The sequence below is a fragment of the Heteronotia binoei genome, chromosome 5 (assembly GCF_032191835.1).
Source record: "Heteronotia binoei isolate CCM8104 ecotype False Entrance Well chromosome 5, APGP_CSIRO_Hbin_v1, whole genome shotgun sequence".
Taxonomy (NCBI): Eukaryota; Metazoa; Chordata; class Lepidosauria; order Squamata; family Gekkonidae; genus Heteronotia; species Heteronotia binoei.
This window is the reverse complement of record NC_083227.1, coordinates 125,729,274-125,745,766: the sequence shown is the minus strand read 5'-3', so window position 1 is coordinate 125,745,766 and position 16,493 is coordinate 125,729,274. Positions and strand designations below refer to the sequence as shown.

General features: G+C 43.0%; 1 protein-coding gene across 2 annotated transcripts in view; it reads right to left on the bottom strand.

The window, feature by feature from the left end:
- Window positions 1-280: 280 nt before the first annotated feature.
- The window catches only part of CAMK2A (calcium/calmodulin dependent protein kinase II alpha), a 206,655-nt gene continuing 190,442 nt past the window's right edge, over window positions 281-16,493 (bottom strand). The window contains exons 16-19 of one of the 2 annotated variants that reach the window (XM_060240317.1): window positions 7,502-7,577; window positions 5,471-5,565; window positions 4,256-4,484; window positions 281-2,547 (exon numbers count right to left, since the gene is read on the bottom strand). In XM_060240317.1, the coding sequence (XP_060096300.1) occupies window positions 2,544-2,547; window positions 4,256-4,484; window positions 5,471-5,565; window positions 7,502-7,577 (404 nt within the window). In that variant the 3' untranslated portion in view covers window positions 281-2,543. The remainder of the gene's footprint in view (window positions 2,548-4,255; window positions 4,485-5,470; window positions 5,566-7,501; window positions 7,578-16,493) is intronic. The other variant, XM_060240318.1, reaches the window with a different exon arrangement.

The following is a 16,493-nucleotide window of genomic DNA, read 5'->3' as shown; positions in this document are numbered from 1 at the left end:
GCACTAACAGAGCTCCAGCGATCCAATCATATTACTCTTTTTATGCCCACTTTTTTGGCCCAGAGACTTGTAACTGGTATATTTACACCTCATCCTAAGTAAACAGTAAACTCATGTTTGGATAAGCTGAATCCTATTAAGTATTGCAGTTTCTTCCCCTCAGCTCCAGTGGGAAATTTGCAAACATTTGCACTTTGCAAACATGATTGTATATTGGCATATGTCCAGCCTGCCTATTAAGATGGAAAGCTAAGCAGTTCAAACCACGGAAAAGGCAAAATTACACCAATCAGAATTTATACAGAGTATATCCCTTTTTGTTGTTATTGTCCCCAGGCAAGCATTTTTGTTTGCTTTGAAGTACATATAGTTAATAAAGTTAAATATCATGCAAATGAAGAAAGTGCCATTTATAAGTTCCTCTGGTAGTCGAAGTGCACTGTAGTTAATCTCACATCAAAGAGTAAAGACTGCTAAAATTGGTAAAAAAACAAAAGGAATAAGAAACAGAAAGACTGCCAAAAACAATAGCCATCACACTTCTCATACTCCTACTGGAAGGCAAGAAGGTGATGCCAAAAAGATAAATCTTTCAGCCCTCCATATGTCATCAAAATGATACAGCAGCGACATCAGAGACAGAGTAGGTATCAGATTATCATCCATAAAAATACTCAGGTTTGAGAATGACCCTTTCCTGTGTTCCTTTCAGCTGACATTGGTGTTCTTTTAAAGCAGATTCTGTCCTTTGATCTCAGTTGAGAAATATCTTCACTTTCCCTTAACTTTCTTTAGAATGTCTAGTTTTGATATTCATACCTTTCATGGCACAAGGAAACTGCACCACAAGGAGTCCTGTTATGGTGTAGCGCTGTCCTCTGAGGATCACCCAAAATGCACATCAGAAATCTTTCCTCTGCCTCTAGTTTCTCATACACTCTTGCACTTTCAATAACAATTTGTCACAAAGTCAACTCCAAATGTAAACAATAACATATTAAGACCCGCCCCACCCCAACTTCATTAAAAATCAACCACAATCCCCAAAACAGTTGATATTTCTAGGTATTACATAAAGATCAATTTCAGCAAATACTCAAAATCCATTTACGAAATTACACGGAAGGGTTTTGTTTTTCCTATAAAAACGCATGCACTCAAAGTACAAGAGATAGTGAAAGATTTCATTTTGTTTGTTAAAAGCATAATCAAAACACCTCAAAGTGTCATTAATAAAGCTTGCATTCTGTCTTTGCTGGAAAGTGTTGGCCTCTGTTTGTATTTCAAATTGAAAGGGCAGCTCTGTTTCCATAGTGCCAATATCTTCGACATTGGAAATTTGAATATGTTTATGTAGGGAATGGGAGGGGAGTTCAAGCTTAAATTTATTTTTTAGCTTTACTTCATGATGAACCTAAATCTTGGAGGGGCAGAAGGAAAGCATGTAGGTGAAAAGTTATAGACAAGGGGATAAAAGGCCAGTTCAAAGAAAGAAAGTTGAATTTAATACAAGGTGAAGCCAGTCTGCATTTTAGAGGCTGTTTCCAAGAAAGTGCCTCTGGTATCTTGCATTGTGTCAGAAACTGCCTCATCATGCTATAAAATAACTGCCACATGCTTAGAAATCATGGGAACTCTGGCCTACTGGATCTTTCATCTATTACTTCATGTATTTGCTCTTAGACACATTAGCATGCTAATGAAACAGTACTGGTTTCCTTTCACTTAAATAAATCCAACAGAAGAGAAAAAGGGATCAGCATCCCAAACCATTGAAATTGTCATGAAATTCTATGGGGAAATCACAAAAACACTCTTTACTTCTCTAGGAAGGGAAATGAAGTATGTTTTTACTGATCACTTGGAATAAAATCATATTCATCCTAGGCAGTTTATCAGGGGTTTAAGCTAATAGTTATCAGATTTTAGCTCTATGCTACAAAAAATCTCTGATTACACTGGTGTAACAAAGTACTGACCAAGATAACATTATAGAGCAAGAACATCTGCATTAGGTATAAATCTACCAGTGAAAGGAAGTGGCTGACAAATCTACACTGGCAGATGGTTGCTTCCATCTTCTCTGCATGCTCCCCTTTCTGTCACTTCCTTAAAGACTTGCTGGAAATGGCAAGACGGAAATACAAGTCCAGCCTATCCCTGTGAGAATCACAGTTAATTGTGACAATATTTAATGAATGTGGATCCATGAGGTCTAGGGCCAGTATTGGTGGAAAGCTATACCCTCAGGCTATTCCTCATGGGTTTCTTCCTTTCCACAGAAAGGAGTTTCATGCAGTTGTGCGCCTGGCAGATGCCCTATTGTACTAGACTGGCACAAAGCAGCAAACATGGAGTGTGTGAAATGGAAAGAGAAAAGTCCATGAAATTCTCATTGGATTATTTGTGAGGAGCTCTGGGTGAAAGGAATTCCAGCAAGAACCAAGCAGTAGAGACAGCAGCCAAGTTCCCTAGACAAATGATAGCAGGGGTCTTCCCTTAGTAGTGAGGCAGTGAGAAACTTGGCCTGAGCGGCCAATTCTTCAGCTGAAAAACAAAGAGAAATGACTTTTACTATAGTAAAAAGATGCTCTTTACATATGGTTCTCTCTAGCCATTCCCATTCCACTTGCATAAGGGATGATGACTATGACCTGATAACCTGATTCAGACCTGGTAACCTGTACTTTCTTTCAATTGTAGTTTTTGTAACTAGCTCTAGTGAGTCTACAAATGTAAGTAACAAATTCTGGTTTGTCTGTAAGCCCCAGTTTGTCTGCTTCTGGCTTCCTTTCCTCCTCCCAGCAGGGAGCACATCGTCCTTATACAGTGGTGTTTGTGGCCTGCAGGCTGCAAGGGGAGAGGGCCAATGCTAGTCAACAAGCTGTGGTTTCTAATTCATTTGTTGCAACAAACCACAATTACTAGAATTTGCTTCTTTTAATGTTGCTTTAAAATTGTCTGTACTGAAATTTATGGGATGGGTTATTTTTTATTGTAATGGTTTTTTAAAAAAAAAATTGTTGTGAGGCATCCTGAGAACCTTCAGGCTCAGAAGCAGGATTTAAAAAACAAAACAAAACAGAAGAGCACAAATCATGGTTAATAACTAGTTGCCAACTACAGAAATATCTGAGGACTTTTGGGGTGGAGCCAGGAGCAAGGGTGTGACAAGCATGCTTGAACTCCAAAAGGAGTTCTGGCAATCACATTTAAAGGGACCGTGATCCTTTTAAATGCTTTCCTTCCATAGCAAATAATGGAGGATAGGGGCACCTACTTTAGGGGCTCATAGGATTGGACTCCCTAGTCCAAATTTTTTGAAACTTGGGAGTTGTTTTGAGGAGAGGCACCAGATGCTATGCTGAAAGTTTGGTGCCTCTGCCACAAAAAACAGCTCCTCTGGAGCCCCAGATACCCATGGATCAATTCTCCATTATACCCTATGGGCATCGATCTCCATAGCATATAATAGAGTGCCCAGCAGCAATTTCCCTTTCCCACCCCCACCTCGCTTTCTCATGACTCTGAAGTGGGGGGAGGGCCTCCAAACTAGGGGATTCCCTGCACCCAACTGGGGATTGGCAACCCTAATGCAGCTACAAAACTTAAGATTTTTTCCTACATGCTGTTTCTGCCGATTGTGTGCCCATACTGCATTGTTTTTCCCCTTTCTGCACATTTTGCTCCCACTAATAGCCATTTGTATCTTTTATTGTTGTGTCTCCAGGTTTTTACTAGCACTTTAGAAATGCTCATAATGAAAGGAGAAACAGCTATGAAAGATTGAAGCAACCACTAGATGGAGCAAAATGTGTGGAAAAGGGGGAAAAAATTACCCAGAGTACAGGCACACAACCAGATGTATGTAGGAAAACCCCTACTTAAGAAATGCTGGTTGCTGCTAAATAAAAGGCCTGGTTTGGTTTGCTGAACTAGCTAAGTTTAGACATCACCACTTACTGGGATTTTATCCAACCACAGTTTACAGTCATGTCTGAATGCAACTTATGTTTTCATAGGTGAACAGAGACTCCCATTCCCATAGTGATAGTCACATTTCAGAAAATTTCTCTCTTTTTTTGTGGGGAGAAGGGAAGATGAAGAGCACTGCCTTCTTTATACTCCTACCTTTATTTTAAACTCATATCCCTGTTTACATTTCAGAATTGAATACTTCATTTCTACTGGGACAACAAAAAATGGCTCCTTGTTGGCTGACAGGACTTGTTGCTGTGGCATAGGAATGACTCACTGTGGTAAAACAGACGGTGCTCCAGATCTGTGGAAGTGAACGATTTGCCATTTGCCATCCCGGCGGTGCCAGATACGAGTTTCCTCAGACTGTGCAGTACGAGGGATTCCACTTGTGTCAACATACTGTGTGATGCGGATATAAGCAATGCAGGCAGACTCATCTCCCATTAAGTGGATATGTGGGTTCAAGATGGTAGTGTGCACAGGTTTGCTGTTTCTGGACCACACTGAGAGTGGGAGGACAAACAAGTGAAATCAGTGCAATCTGTTCCCTGCTTCTCCAGCATAACCTCTTCCACTGCTTTTTACATAGTAACTGCGGATAACATGGGAAAAGGAAGTAATTCTTTATGCATTACTCTAGACCAGAGGTCTCCAACTTTTTTGAGGCTATGGGCACATTTGGAATTCTGACACGGCACAAAATGGCTGCATGGGAGGCAGAACCAGCCACAAATTGGTTGCCACTGCTTAACTTCAGTAACACACTGCAGATCTTTGTTCTGTGCTAGTAGCTGCTGCCAAAGCAACGTTTTTTAAAAATCAGCACAGCGAATCAAATTTCCAATAGTCAATTGGAATCCTTGCTGGGCAAAAGCCCCGCCTGGTCCCACCCCCTTCCTAAAAACACTTGGCAGGTGCCACAAAAGGTGTCAGTGGATGCCACAGAGCCCACAGGCACCACTTTGGGGACCACTGCTCTAGACTCTCTCTTAAACACACACCCCAACACCATTAATTCATCCCACCCTTCTTAGGTTTTCTTCTCTACAACATATCAGTGAGAGGTCTTTTCCAGCCCTAACACTCAAGTTCCTATTTAATACAAGATGCCAAGGACTAAATCTCAAGCCTTATCATATGTTCTGCCAGTGACCTATAGCTTCACCTTCCTCCTCAACCAAATAATCTTTCTCTTTCTAGAAAGCTCAAAAAGTGATAAGACAAACATAACAGAGGCTGGATGAACCAAAATTTTTATAAGATGGAATCTCTTGTACTTCAGCTTCTGATAAATCTAGGAATGTGCGATAGGGTAAATGATCTACTTTCAGGATTCTTGTATACTTTATGATAAATCATATTGGCTTTTGCAAGAGACTGTCATTGGGCAACATGGTCCATGTTTAAGTGACCAAGTCTATAAATGCTTAAGTTCTGATAACATGGGGTGGGGGGGGGGAAGCCTCTCAAGAGAGCAAAGGTTGCTTACAGTTCTCAAAATAAAAGCGATGGAACTCCAGCCCTTCCACCAGGTTCCCTAGAGCTTCTGGTTCAAAAGCAGTCATCCCAGGGTCACACATCTTTCTGCAAGGCCCATCAAAAGATAAAAAAGGAAATAAGTGAAATTTAAACAAAAGGGAAATTATCTTATTATCTTTAGAAAAATTTGTTCAGCTCTGTAAATAAAGCAAAGTTAACCCATCTATGTAATTCAAATTTGTCTTAATATTTTCTTTTTAATACCTGGAGGCTGGCAACCCTAATCCTATGCTGCTGGTGCTTTATTCTTTACATGGGCAATTAAACTGATATTGGTTTATATTGTATATAGCAGGGGTGGCCAAAACTTGCTTAACGTAAGAGCTACATAGAATAAACATCAGATGTTTGAGAGCTGAAAGACATAACTATCAGATGACTGAGACCCACAAGACAAGGAAGGAAGGAAGGAAGGAAGGAAGGAAGGAAGGAAGGAAGGAAGGAAGGAAGGAAGGAAGGAAGGAAGGAAGGAAGGAAGGAAGATGGGGGAGGGAGAGGTGGAAAGAAAGCAAGTTTAAATGCATTGACCAAGCCACCGGCTGGCTCAGCTTGGAGAAGTGATTTAAAGAGATAAATGCCTTCTCCAAGCTGGCCAACAGGGTAGTAGGGACTTAGAGAACTACACAATATGTGTGAAACAGCCACATGTGGCTCCCGAGCCACAGTTTGGCCACCCCGTTATATAGTTTTTCAATGGTTTGTTTATACTAGGTTTTTTGCTGCCATGGCAGAGTATAAAATATGAAAATAAAAATAACTATGTACACTGTAGCTCTTCTTATTAGCTAATACAAGTTAATTTAATTCTGTAATTCCCAATGTGCTGGATCAGAAGCCAGAAAGGTGGACTGCTAGATAACAGCCATTGGTGCTGAGAACACTACAGTTACCAGGAAACACAAAAGCCTCGTTTCTGTGCCAAGGCCTGCGATCAATATTGAGGGTCCAGACAGCAAAAGTTCATTTTGTTAAGTCCCTTGTAAACAATGTAGAAACCAGCCATTTATCTTATAATTAGCCCAGTGAAGACACTCTTTTCTGAGTGATGGAGGACTTTTCCCCAAGCTTTTATTAAACTCTGAAAGGGTAATAGACCAAACCAACTATTCCAGTGTCACTCTCTGAACTTACAAAGATATGTTCTCCCATTTACAAAATTTTGTTGTTGTGTATATGAACTCATGTTGTTGTATTGTACTGGGGTTCCTGCCTGGCTCATTAGAGCCTTTAGGCCTGAGCCTGGGGACTCAGGAACAATGGGCAGTAGGATCCAAATCCCTGCTGTTCTGCTCCAATCACGGGCCACCTGCTGGTTTGAAGGATCCAATCGTGTCCTTGCGCGGGAACCTTGATGTATATATAGTTGGCCCCGTTCTTCAGTCTTAGAGTTCAACCCTTACCATGCTGTACTTAATAAAAGAGCTATGATCACTACCATATCACTTCTTCTTTGCATTGAACTCACTATATTATATTTGTTATTCTGTCGTCCTAGCTGGTTACTTCCAGAACTAAAATTGTAGTCTCTCTGTGTGCATGTATGCATTCTAAAAGACTTTCTTCTGGACAAAACAAAAAATAAGTGCAGAAGCCCATGTTCTTCACTGATAAACACATGCTGTTTGTTCTCTCAGTCAGCAATTCAGACCCATGCTTGCTCAGCAATAACAGCAGTGATTTATCCTTGGTCATTTGCAAAAGAAATTCATCTATTTTATTTATAATGGGAGATTATAATGACATATTTGTTTTGGGGGAGCCATGAAGGAAAACAGATGTTCTTGAAGTTCATTCCTAGCTATTCTCTGTAAGCCCAGAAATGAAAAATAATTAATTTGCTTACCTTCAGAGCAACCTGTCATTTCAAACCTGGACAACAACACCATGCTTCTTCTAACAACTGAAGCCTTTTGGTCATACCAGGTCAGCTGAGGACACTGCCCTCCCCCCCACAAGCCAAACACCCACTGCCAACACTCACGTGTAGGACTCAAAATCCCCATTGCTTATTGCTTCAATCAGCTGCTCTGTCACCTTAATGATCTCCTGTTTTCGTACTGTTGGGTTTAAAAACAGAGACAATAAAATATTTAATGTAAATAATAAGCAAAAATATCCTTAGAGGCATTTGGAATGAGTACTAGTGGGAGAAAGAACATTCTCAGGCCTGTGTTCCATGCTTCTTCCAGAGTGCAGGGGGGGGAAACACCAAATGGGTGGGTAGTGAGCAGATCAACATTTCAACTTTAATTTTTTTTAAAAAAAGGTTTCTACCTAGTCCTTACCAGTGTGAAGATATGTTTTAAAGATTGTGAGGCAATAACTCATGAAATCTCAAATGCCAGAAGGGAGGCTAAATAAGATTTTCAGCCACTGTAAGACAGGTTTCAACTTCCCATAATAATAAAACCAACCAAATTATAAAAATAAGAGAAATTACGCACATTTTGACGACTACTGTTTATACAGTTTGTAGAGTCCAGCTTCTCTTGGCACAGAATTTAGAATGGCAAACACAGAACTATCTCTAGCATGGAATACACGCAGCCCTAGGCATTCTGACTGGGAAAAGGAAAGGCTGCAAGTGATGGAAATTGCTAGCAACAACTGGGTAAGGGAACTCCACCAGAATGAGGGAGAACTTGGAAAAGAATGTTGTGACTTTTAATGGGGGAACTGAGGAAAATTCAGTTTATTGGGCTGCACTTGGTATGTACTGATTGCCCACAAAGATGCAAATCCAGGGCCAGCCTTACCATTAGGTGCAAATAAGCACGCAACTGTGGTGAGTAGCAGCTGACATAGAAAAAGTCTTCAGAGACAGATGTGACCTTGTGTTTTCCTGCCTGTTGGTGTTATCTGCTACCTTCTTACTGCTAGTGAGAATCAGGCAAACCCTTACACTGGAGCTAGGAAGCAAACTTTGTTGCTTAGCAAGACTATACTAAAATATATATTTAAGTTGGCAAAGGAAACTAATGGACAGGCAAGGAGACCAGTGAATGAAGAGATGGGAGAGTGATGGAATTAGTTTGAACTCAGTCCCAATAAGTATTACCAGTATAATAATACTATATAGTAAATAGTATTACAAACTTTATATTATAACAATATAAAAATATTTGATTATATAAAAACCATTTATACCCTTTCCCCATACCAGAAAACTCATTCCTGGAGCAACTAATAATTTATCAGAATAATTAAACAAATGCTCAGTTTTTTAAAAAATACACCAGATGATCAGCAAAGAGAGATTAAAGCCAGCTATGTGATCAGCGGTATAAAAGTCCATGTTCAAAAAGCATTATTTAAAAACTGAAGCACTAATAATCCAAAATAGATAACATGAAGAAGCAAAAGTACAGTGAAATAACTCTGCAGAGCTACGGTAAAAGCACAGTATTTCTGTGGCCTGTGAGGTTAAAGTGGAATATTCCTGCACTTTATGGGCAAAAGTGCTGTAATTCTGTGGTCAAAGGGTAAAAGTTCAGGACCTCCTTAATTTTAACAACCGAAGGGCCAAGGTATATAATTTTTATGGCCTTCATAAGACCTTTCATGATTGGGGAATGTAGTTCAATAACCTTGGGACTGGGGACAAGAGTTTTTTCTGTCTTGGTAAGAGCTATTTCTCTTCTTTTTATGAGCAGATAAGATTTATGAATAATTAGAAGAGAAGAAGAGATTGGATTTATACCCTGCCCTTCACTTGAATCTCAGAGCAGCTAACAATCTCTTTTCCCTTCCCCTCCCCACAATAGACACCCTGTGAGGTAGGTAGGGCTGAGAAAGCTCTGACAGAAATTGCCCTTGATAGAACAGCTCTGACAGAGTTATGACTGACCCAAGATCACACCAACAGCTGCATGTGGAGGATAAGAGTCAGCACAGTTAACCACCACACCAAACTGGCTAGGGGTTCGGCTCCTGCTCACTCTACTCACCAACCCCAAAGTTCACTCAACTCGCCATATTTGATGGTACTTTGAATACTGAAAGAGGAGTTTTGCCTTCTGCCGAAAGAGCTGCAGCAGTATCAGAGGAAGCAACAGCAAAAGTGATTATCCCTTTTTACAAACTGTAGCCAAAATTAATTTATAACAAAATTAGATTTATGATAAAATTAGACTTATAACATGGTTCCCAAAAGGGAAATAAAGCAGTTTACACTGTTTTTCTCTACTCAGTTTTATAGTGTATACCAGGATAAAATCCAAATAAATAAATAACAGAACCCACCCTGAGCCTGCTTTTGTTAGAAGAACAGACTGGCGATGGCTCTTGCTCAGTCTTGCATGGCTACAAACACAATAGATCAAACTAGATAGCTAGATTCACTTCCTGTCTGTTTTGTTGCCATTCACCCTCTCTAACTCCCCTCCCCAGTGCTCATGGGGAGGGGAAGGTATGACGGTGGGAGCAGACGGAGCTATACGGGAAGGAGGTGGAGACAAAACAGCGCTCGGCCCTCTTCCGGTCTGCGTCCCATCCCGATGGTGGCAGGTAGTGGGGCGAAGAGGGAAAGCCTGTCTCCGTCATTGGTGTTATGTAATGCCAGGTCCATAAATAATAAGACCTCAATCCTTAGGGAATACCTGCTTAAGCAGGATGTGGACCTGGCTTGCGTGACCGAGACCTGGGTGCGGGATGGAGAGATGGTGGCTCTCTCCCAGATGGCACCCCAGGTTACTCGGTCTTCCAACAATCACGGACAACCGGGCGGGGGGGAGAGGTGGCGCTATTCATACGGGAGGGTTACTCCTTCAGGGCTCTCCCGGCCCCAACGATCGATGGCCTGGAATGTGCCACTCTGACGTGGGAAGTGGGGGAGGGGTTGGCGATTTGGCTGGTGTACCGTCCGCCTAACGCACCGGCCAGCACCTTACCAGCCCTGATGGAGGCCGTGGCAAGCTGGGCGTTGGAGTCCCCAAGGCTTATGGTCTTGGGTGATTTCAACGTCCATGCAGATGACATGGCCTCCAACCAGGCTCTGGATCTAGTGTCTTCCATGGCAACACTGGGACTCTCCCAATTTGTTACCACCCCCACGCATCAGGCCGGGCACATGTTGGACTTGATCTTTGCGTCCGGGATTCTGGTGGATGGTATCACAGCAGAAGCGGTGCCATGGTCGGATCACCTAGCCCTCAAGGCCCATGTGGGTGCGCCGCCCCAACCCTGTATGGGCGGTGAGCCTATTTTGGCTCGCCCGCGGAGTCTGATGGACCCTGAGCGGTTCCAAAGGGCTCTGCGGGACCCCTGGCCTCCTAGCGATTCCCTTGATGACCTGGTAGAGACCCGGCACGACAGGCTACCCAGGGCCATCAACGAGATCGCACCCCGGCGTCCTCTGCGCCCCCGTAACAGGCTGGCTCCATGGTACACCTCGGAACTACGCCAACTGAAACAGGGACTCAGACGACTAGAGAGGCAGTGGTGGCATACTCGTGACGAAGTGACGAGAACATCCTACAGAACGTTTATGAAGTCTTATGAGATGGCAGTCAAAGCCGCAAAGAAAGATTACTTTGCGGCTAGGATTGTATGTAAGTAAAGTAAAGTAAAATTTTATTTGTATCCTGCCCTCCCCCGCCGAAGCAGGCTCAGGGCGGCTAACAATATTTAAGGTGAACAATACAATAATAAGGCATTAAAATCACATTAAAACCAATCAATAATTAATTAAAACATTTCTAAATCTAACACTATTAAGTCTGGCAGTGAACATTATTGTTTGACGCTATGTCTGTCAGATGATGTAGTGGTGGTGGATCCCTAGACCAGACCATTTTGGCGTTTCCTTTGTTGTGCACCTATAATTCAGTCGTTGATAAATGCCTGTTTAAAGAGGGTGGTCTTGCAGGCCCTTCCCTTACAGAACCCATGCTGAGTCTTCCTCAATAACCCATGTTCATCAATGTGCCTACTCATTCTGTCCTTGATAATGTTTTTTACCAACTTTCCCGGTATTGAAGTCAGACTGACTGGCCTGTAATTTCCCAGATCTCCTCTGGAACCCTTTTTAAAGATGGGGGTGACATTTGCTACCTTCCAGTCCTCAGGAACGGAGGCAGATTTCAATGAAAAATTACAGATTTTTGTCAAAAGATCCACAAATTCAACTTGGAGTCCTTTCAGAACTCTCGGATGTATGCCATCTGGACCCGGAGACTTATTAGTTTTTATTTTTTCTATCAGTTGTAGGACCCCCTCTTTTGTCACCTCAATCTGACTCAGGTCTTTCAACACCCCTTCCAAAATTAGTGGTTCTGGGGCGGGCAAAAAGTTCTCATCTTCCACAGTGAAGACGGAGGCAAAAAATGCATTCAGCTTCTCAGCCATTTTCCTATCCTCCTTCAGTAATCCTTTTACCCCATGGTCATCCAAGGGCCCCACTGCCTCCCTGGCTGGTTTCCTACTTCGAATATATTTGAAGAAATTTTTATTGTTGGTCTTTATGTTTTTTGCAATATGCTCCTCATAGTCCCTTTTTGCCTGCATGATCACAGTCTTGCATTTGATTTGCCACAGCCTGTGTTCCCTTTTACTAATCTCACTTGGACTGGTTTTCCACCGCTTAAAGGAGTCCTTCTTACCTTTACAGCTTCCATTACTTTGTTTGTTAACCATGCAGGCCTTTTCTTATGCCTGTTTGTGCCTTTCCTAACTTGTGGTATGTATTTTATCTGAGCTTCTAGGATTATAGTTTTAAATAGTCTCCAAGCTTCCCCAAGGGTTTTGACCGTATTTACCTTTCCTTTCAGTTTCCTCCTCACATACCTCCTCATCTCAGAGAATTTACCCCTTTTAAAGTTAAACGTGGTTGTGGCGGTCTTTTTGGGCAACTCCCTATTTATACAAACAGTGAAATCAATAACATTATGGTCACTGCTCCCAAGCGGCACAATCACTTTTACATCTCTCACCAAGTCTTGGGCATTACTTAGGACCAAATCCAGGATCGCCCCACCCCTGGTAGGTTCTGAGACCATCTGCTCCATAGCACAGTCATTGAGAGCATTAAGAAACTCAATCTCTTTCTCTCGACCAGAACACATATTGACCCAATCAATCTGCGGGTAGTTAAAATCACCTATTACGACACAGTTTTTACATTTAGCTGCTGTCTTTAAGCCTTCCATCATATTACAATTGTCCTCTCTCTTTTGATTTGGTGGACGATAACAAACTCCCATAGTTAAATTTCCTTTTGGGCCCTCTATTTCAACCCAAAGCATTTCTAAAAGGGAATCTCTGACCTCAGTCTTACTGGATTGTATATCCTCTCTGACATACAGAGCCACCCCACCTCCAACCCTTCCCTCCCTATCCTTCCAATATAACTTATATCCAGGAATCACCGTGTCCCACTGATTCTCCTCATTCCACCAAGTTTCTGAAATTCCCACAATGTCTAGGTTTTCTCCCAACACTAAGCATTCCAATTCACCAATTTTACTTCGAACACTTCTAGCATTTGCATACAAACATCTATAATTTCCCAGGCAAGCTAGGCCCGCCATCTTCCTCCTGCCACCTCGAGACTCTGGCAGACAGTCCATACTGCTTGTCACCATCACAGTGGACAACTCTGATCCGTTACCCGGTAGAAAAATAGCAGCCAACCCTTCATCTCTTTGAGACGAGTCCACCCGAACCAGAGACATTTAATCTCCTGCCGGCTTTCCCCCAAGATTTAGTTTAAAAACTGGTCTGCCACCTTTTTGATTTTAAGCGCCAGCAGCCTGGTTCCATCCGGGGACAAGTGGAGACCGTCTCTTTTGTACAGCTCCCGCTTGTTCCAGAAAGCATCCCAGTGCCTAACAAACTTAAACCCTTCCTCCTTACACCATTGTCTCATCCACACATTGAGACTTCTAATTTGTGCCTGTCTTTCCTGCCCTGCACGTGGAACAGGTAGGACTTCTGAGAAGGCTATCTTGGAGGTCCTGGCCTTAAGTCTCCCGCCTAGCAGCCTAAATTTTTCCTCCAGGACCTCACGACTGCATTTCCCCACATCATTGGTGCCAACATGCACCACAACCACAGGCTCCTCCCCAGCACTGTCTATCAGCCTATCTACTACACGCATAATGTCCGCTACCTTCGCACCAGGCAGGCAAGTCACCATACGGTCAGTACGCGGTTTCGCCACCCAGCTGTCTACTTGCCTAAGGATCGAATCACCAACTACCAACCCCCCCTCCCCCTGCCCAGGGATGGTTTCTTGGCATGAAAGGATTCCCGCTCACCAACCGAAGAAGAGGTCCCTTCTGAGGGCGCATTCCCCTTATCCTCAGTACGGTGCCCTGTTCCCTCTCGACCCTCATGCTCTCTGGCAGCAACGGGGCTGCTATGTTCAGAGCGGGGCTCATCTAGTACGCCCCCGAGAGTCTTCCCCAAGTGCTTAACTAACCATCTCTGCTTCCCCAGGGCAGTCACCTCGGCCTCAAGGGTATGAACTCGTTCCCTTAGGACCAGGAGCGCAATATATATATATTTTAAATATACAGTCCTCTTTAAATGCTGTTTGTTTAAGTGGCTCCCCTTCTAGAGGGTCAACTTACGTTATTGGGAGAACAAGGAAATCAGGGATCTGGGTTCCTGGTCCTTAGGGAGCCCCTAGGCGAAGAGCCACAGGCCAAGAGCCCTTTAGCTCTCGCCCTTCGGTTTGTGCCAAAGGCTCATGCCTTTGGCAAGGTGCAGCTTAAAATGCAAAGAGGGTGGAGCAGAGGCACTCCTAAGCAATCACTCTCAATCTCTTTCACCTTTAGCCCACTCAACCAAACAAAGAGCAGTTCCCCAGCTATCACAACTCAGAATTTTAGGCAGTCCCACAAACCTCAGAATGAAGTCTTTCAAAACTCAAATTCTCAGCAACTTCTCTAGCTGTCTCAGCTATGAGAGCTGCTCTGCTCTGCTCTGCTCCTCTCAGACCTCTGATACCATAATCCAAAGCCATCCACTTAGCTAGAATAGTTTAGCTACTCTTTCTCTACACTACACTTATTTGTATATTTCTTTTTAAAATTGGTTTCTTAACTTAAAGCAAGGGCTCTCTGTGCAGTTTGTGAGATAGTGTGATAACCATTAGACTAGGCCACACTGCTGTGCTGAAGCTCAGAAGGAGCACTCTGCTAAGTGAAGGTAAGGACTCATAATAACTCTGTGAGGTAGAGCTAGCCAAAAGTGTGTGACTGACCCAAAGTCATCCAGCAACCTTACATGGCAGAGTAGGGAATCCAACCTGGAACTCCTTGATTCTAGGCTTTCTAATGACCACACTGGCTTTTTTTTAAAATTGTTTTTGTGTTTTTGTGTGCGTTTGCTTATGTCCCTGTGCCTGGAAGTCATGGTGACTCCTACTGGGGCATGGAGGACAGCCAGCTACTTGATAGCCTGCCTCCTGACTCTGGTATTCTTTGCAGGCCTCTCATGCAAGAACTTGTTATGTTCAGCCCTGCTTAGTTTCTGAAATCAACAAGATTGGGCTTGCCTAGACTATTCAGGTCATGGCACCACACAGGTTTGATAGGTTAGCAAAGCAGTTAAACCCCAAAAGGGATATATTCTACCCTCCCTGTCAGAGAGGGGATATTTTCTACCCCTCCCCATCTGTGCTAACTGCCTGTGTTAGCTTCTCATGAGCATACCTTTGCTTCCACTGTGAATTCCAGAGTGGGGGGTTTCTGAGATAATTTGTGTCAGGATGCTATGATTACCTTCATTTTTTGTCGCAGGAAGTCATACTATCATCCTGAAGCTGGTCACCATTTTAACCCCCTAGCTTTATTTTCTGATGAGTTACACCTGCCACAGTCCATTGTAGCTTCCTGTGCATAGCAGGGTGGATGCATCTGGAGATGAACTGAACTGGAAAGTTTCAATCCCCTTGGTTTGGGTTACAGATCCACCCATCAACTTTCTGGAATGAAATTACATTTTGGAGGCTCCTAGCTTTAGTTTTGTATGATTTATGCTTGCCATATAGCCTCCAAAGCAAAAAAAGGGGGATAGGGGTTTCTGAGGACTGCATGAGCTAGAATAATCTGATTCCCTTCATGCTCAGTACTATAGTTCCCATTACTGCACTGAAGTCAATGGCAAATTAGTTATGATGGCTATAGAAACCTTAGCTTCCATTCCAAATAGCACTGAGGAGCTTCTGCACATAACCTGGGCCAGGATTTCTTGATCCCCTTCCTTCTTGGCAATGAATCTCCCATCATCATCCTGAACTAAGTAACCAATTTTCAGAGCTTAGCTTTATTTTCTGATGAGTTGTGTCTTCCAGAGAAAATAATGACTTCCAAATGCAAAAAGCAAGTGAGAGTGGGAGTTTCTGGCAACTGTGCAGGCCAGGATGTTCAGCTTCCCTTCATGTTTGGCACTAGGGCTGCCAGGTGAAACTCAGAAAATATCTGGAGACTTTGGGGGTGGAGCCAGGAAACTTTGGAAGTGGAGCCAGGAGCCCTTCCCTTTCCCTAAAACAAACAGATTAAAAATATAGCAGTGCCAGCCCCTTGAATATAGTCCTCATTTCTTCATTCCCCAGCAGCTGCACTTCCACTGAATGAAAGTGAACACACACATACACACCCTCACAAAGTAGCCAAAATAAGCACAGTTTGCAAACACACATTTGTGATTTCACTGAGGCAATTTACTCACAGGAGTTGCTGAATGTAACCATCTGCTGTATTTTAACCAATTTAACACAGAAGCCTAGAGTTCTCCTCCAAACAAACAGAGGGACTCTGCTCACTTCTCTTTCTTTCTTACATGCTTCACACACTCACTGGGAAGACCCACGTGGTTCTGTCTACTCGCCCCACCCATTCAGCTTTCCTCTTGCTCAGATTTAAAGACACACACAGTCCAAAACACAGGCAGTTTGTAGGCTTCTTTTAAGCCTGCACAGATTTAAAGGAACACGGTGGCTGCTGGGGTAGGGCTTTCCCACATCAGCC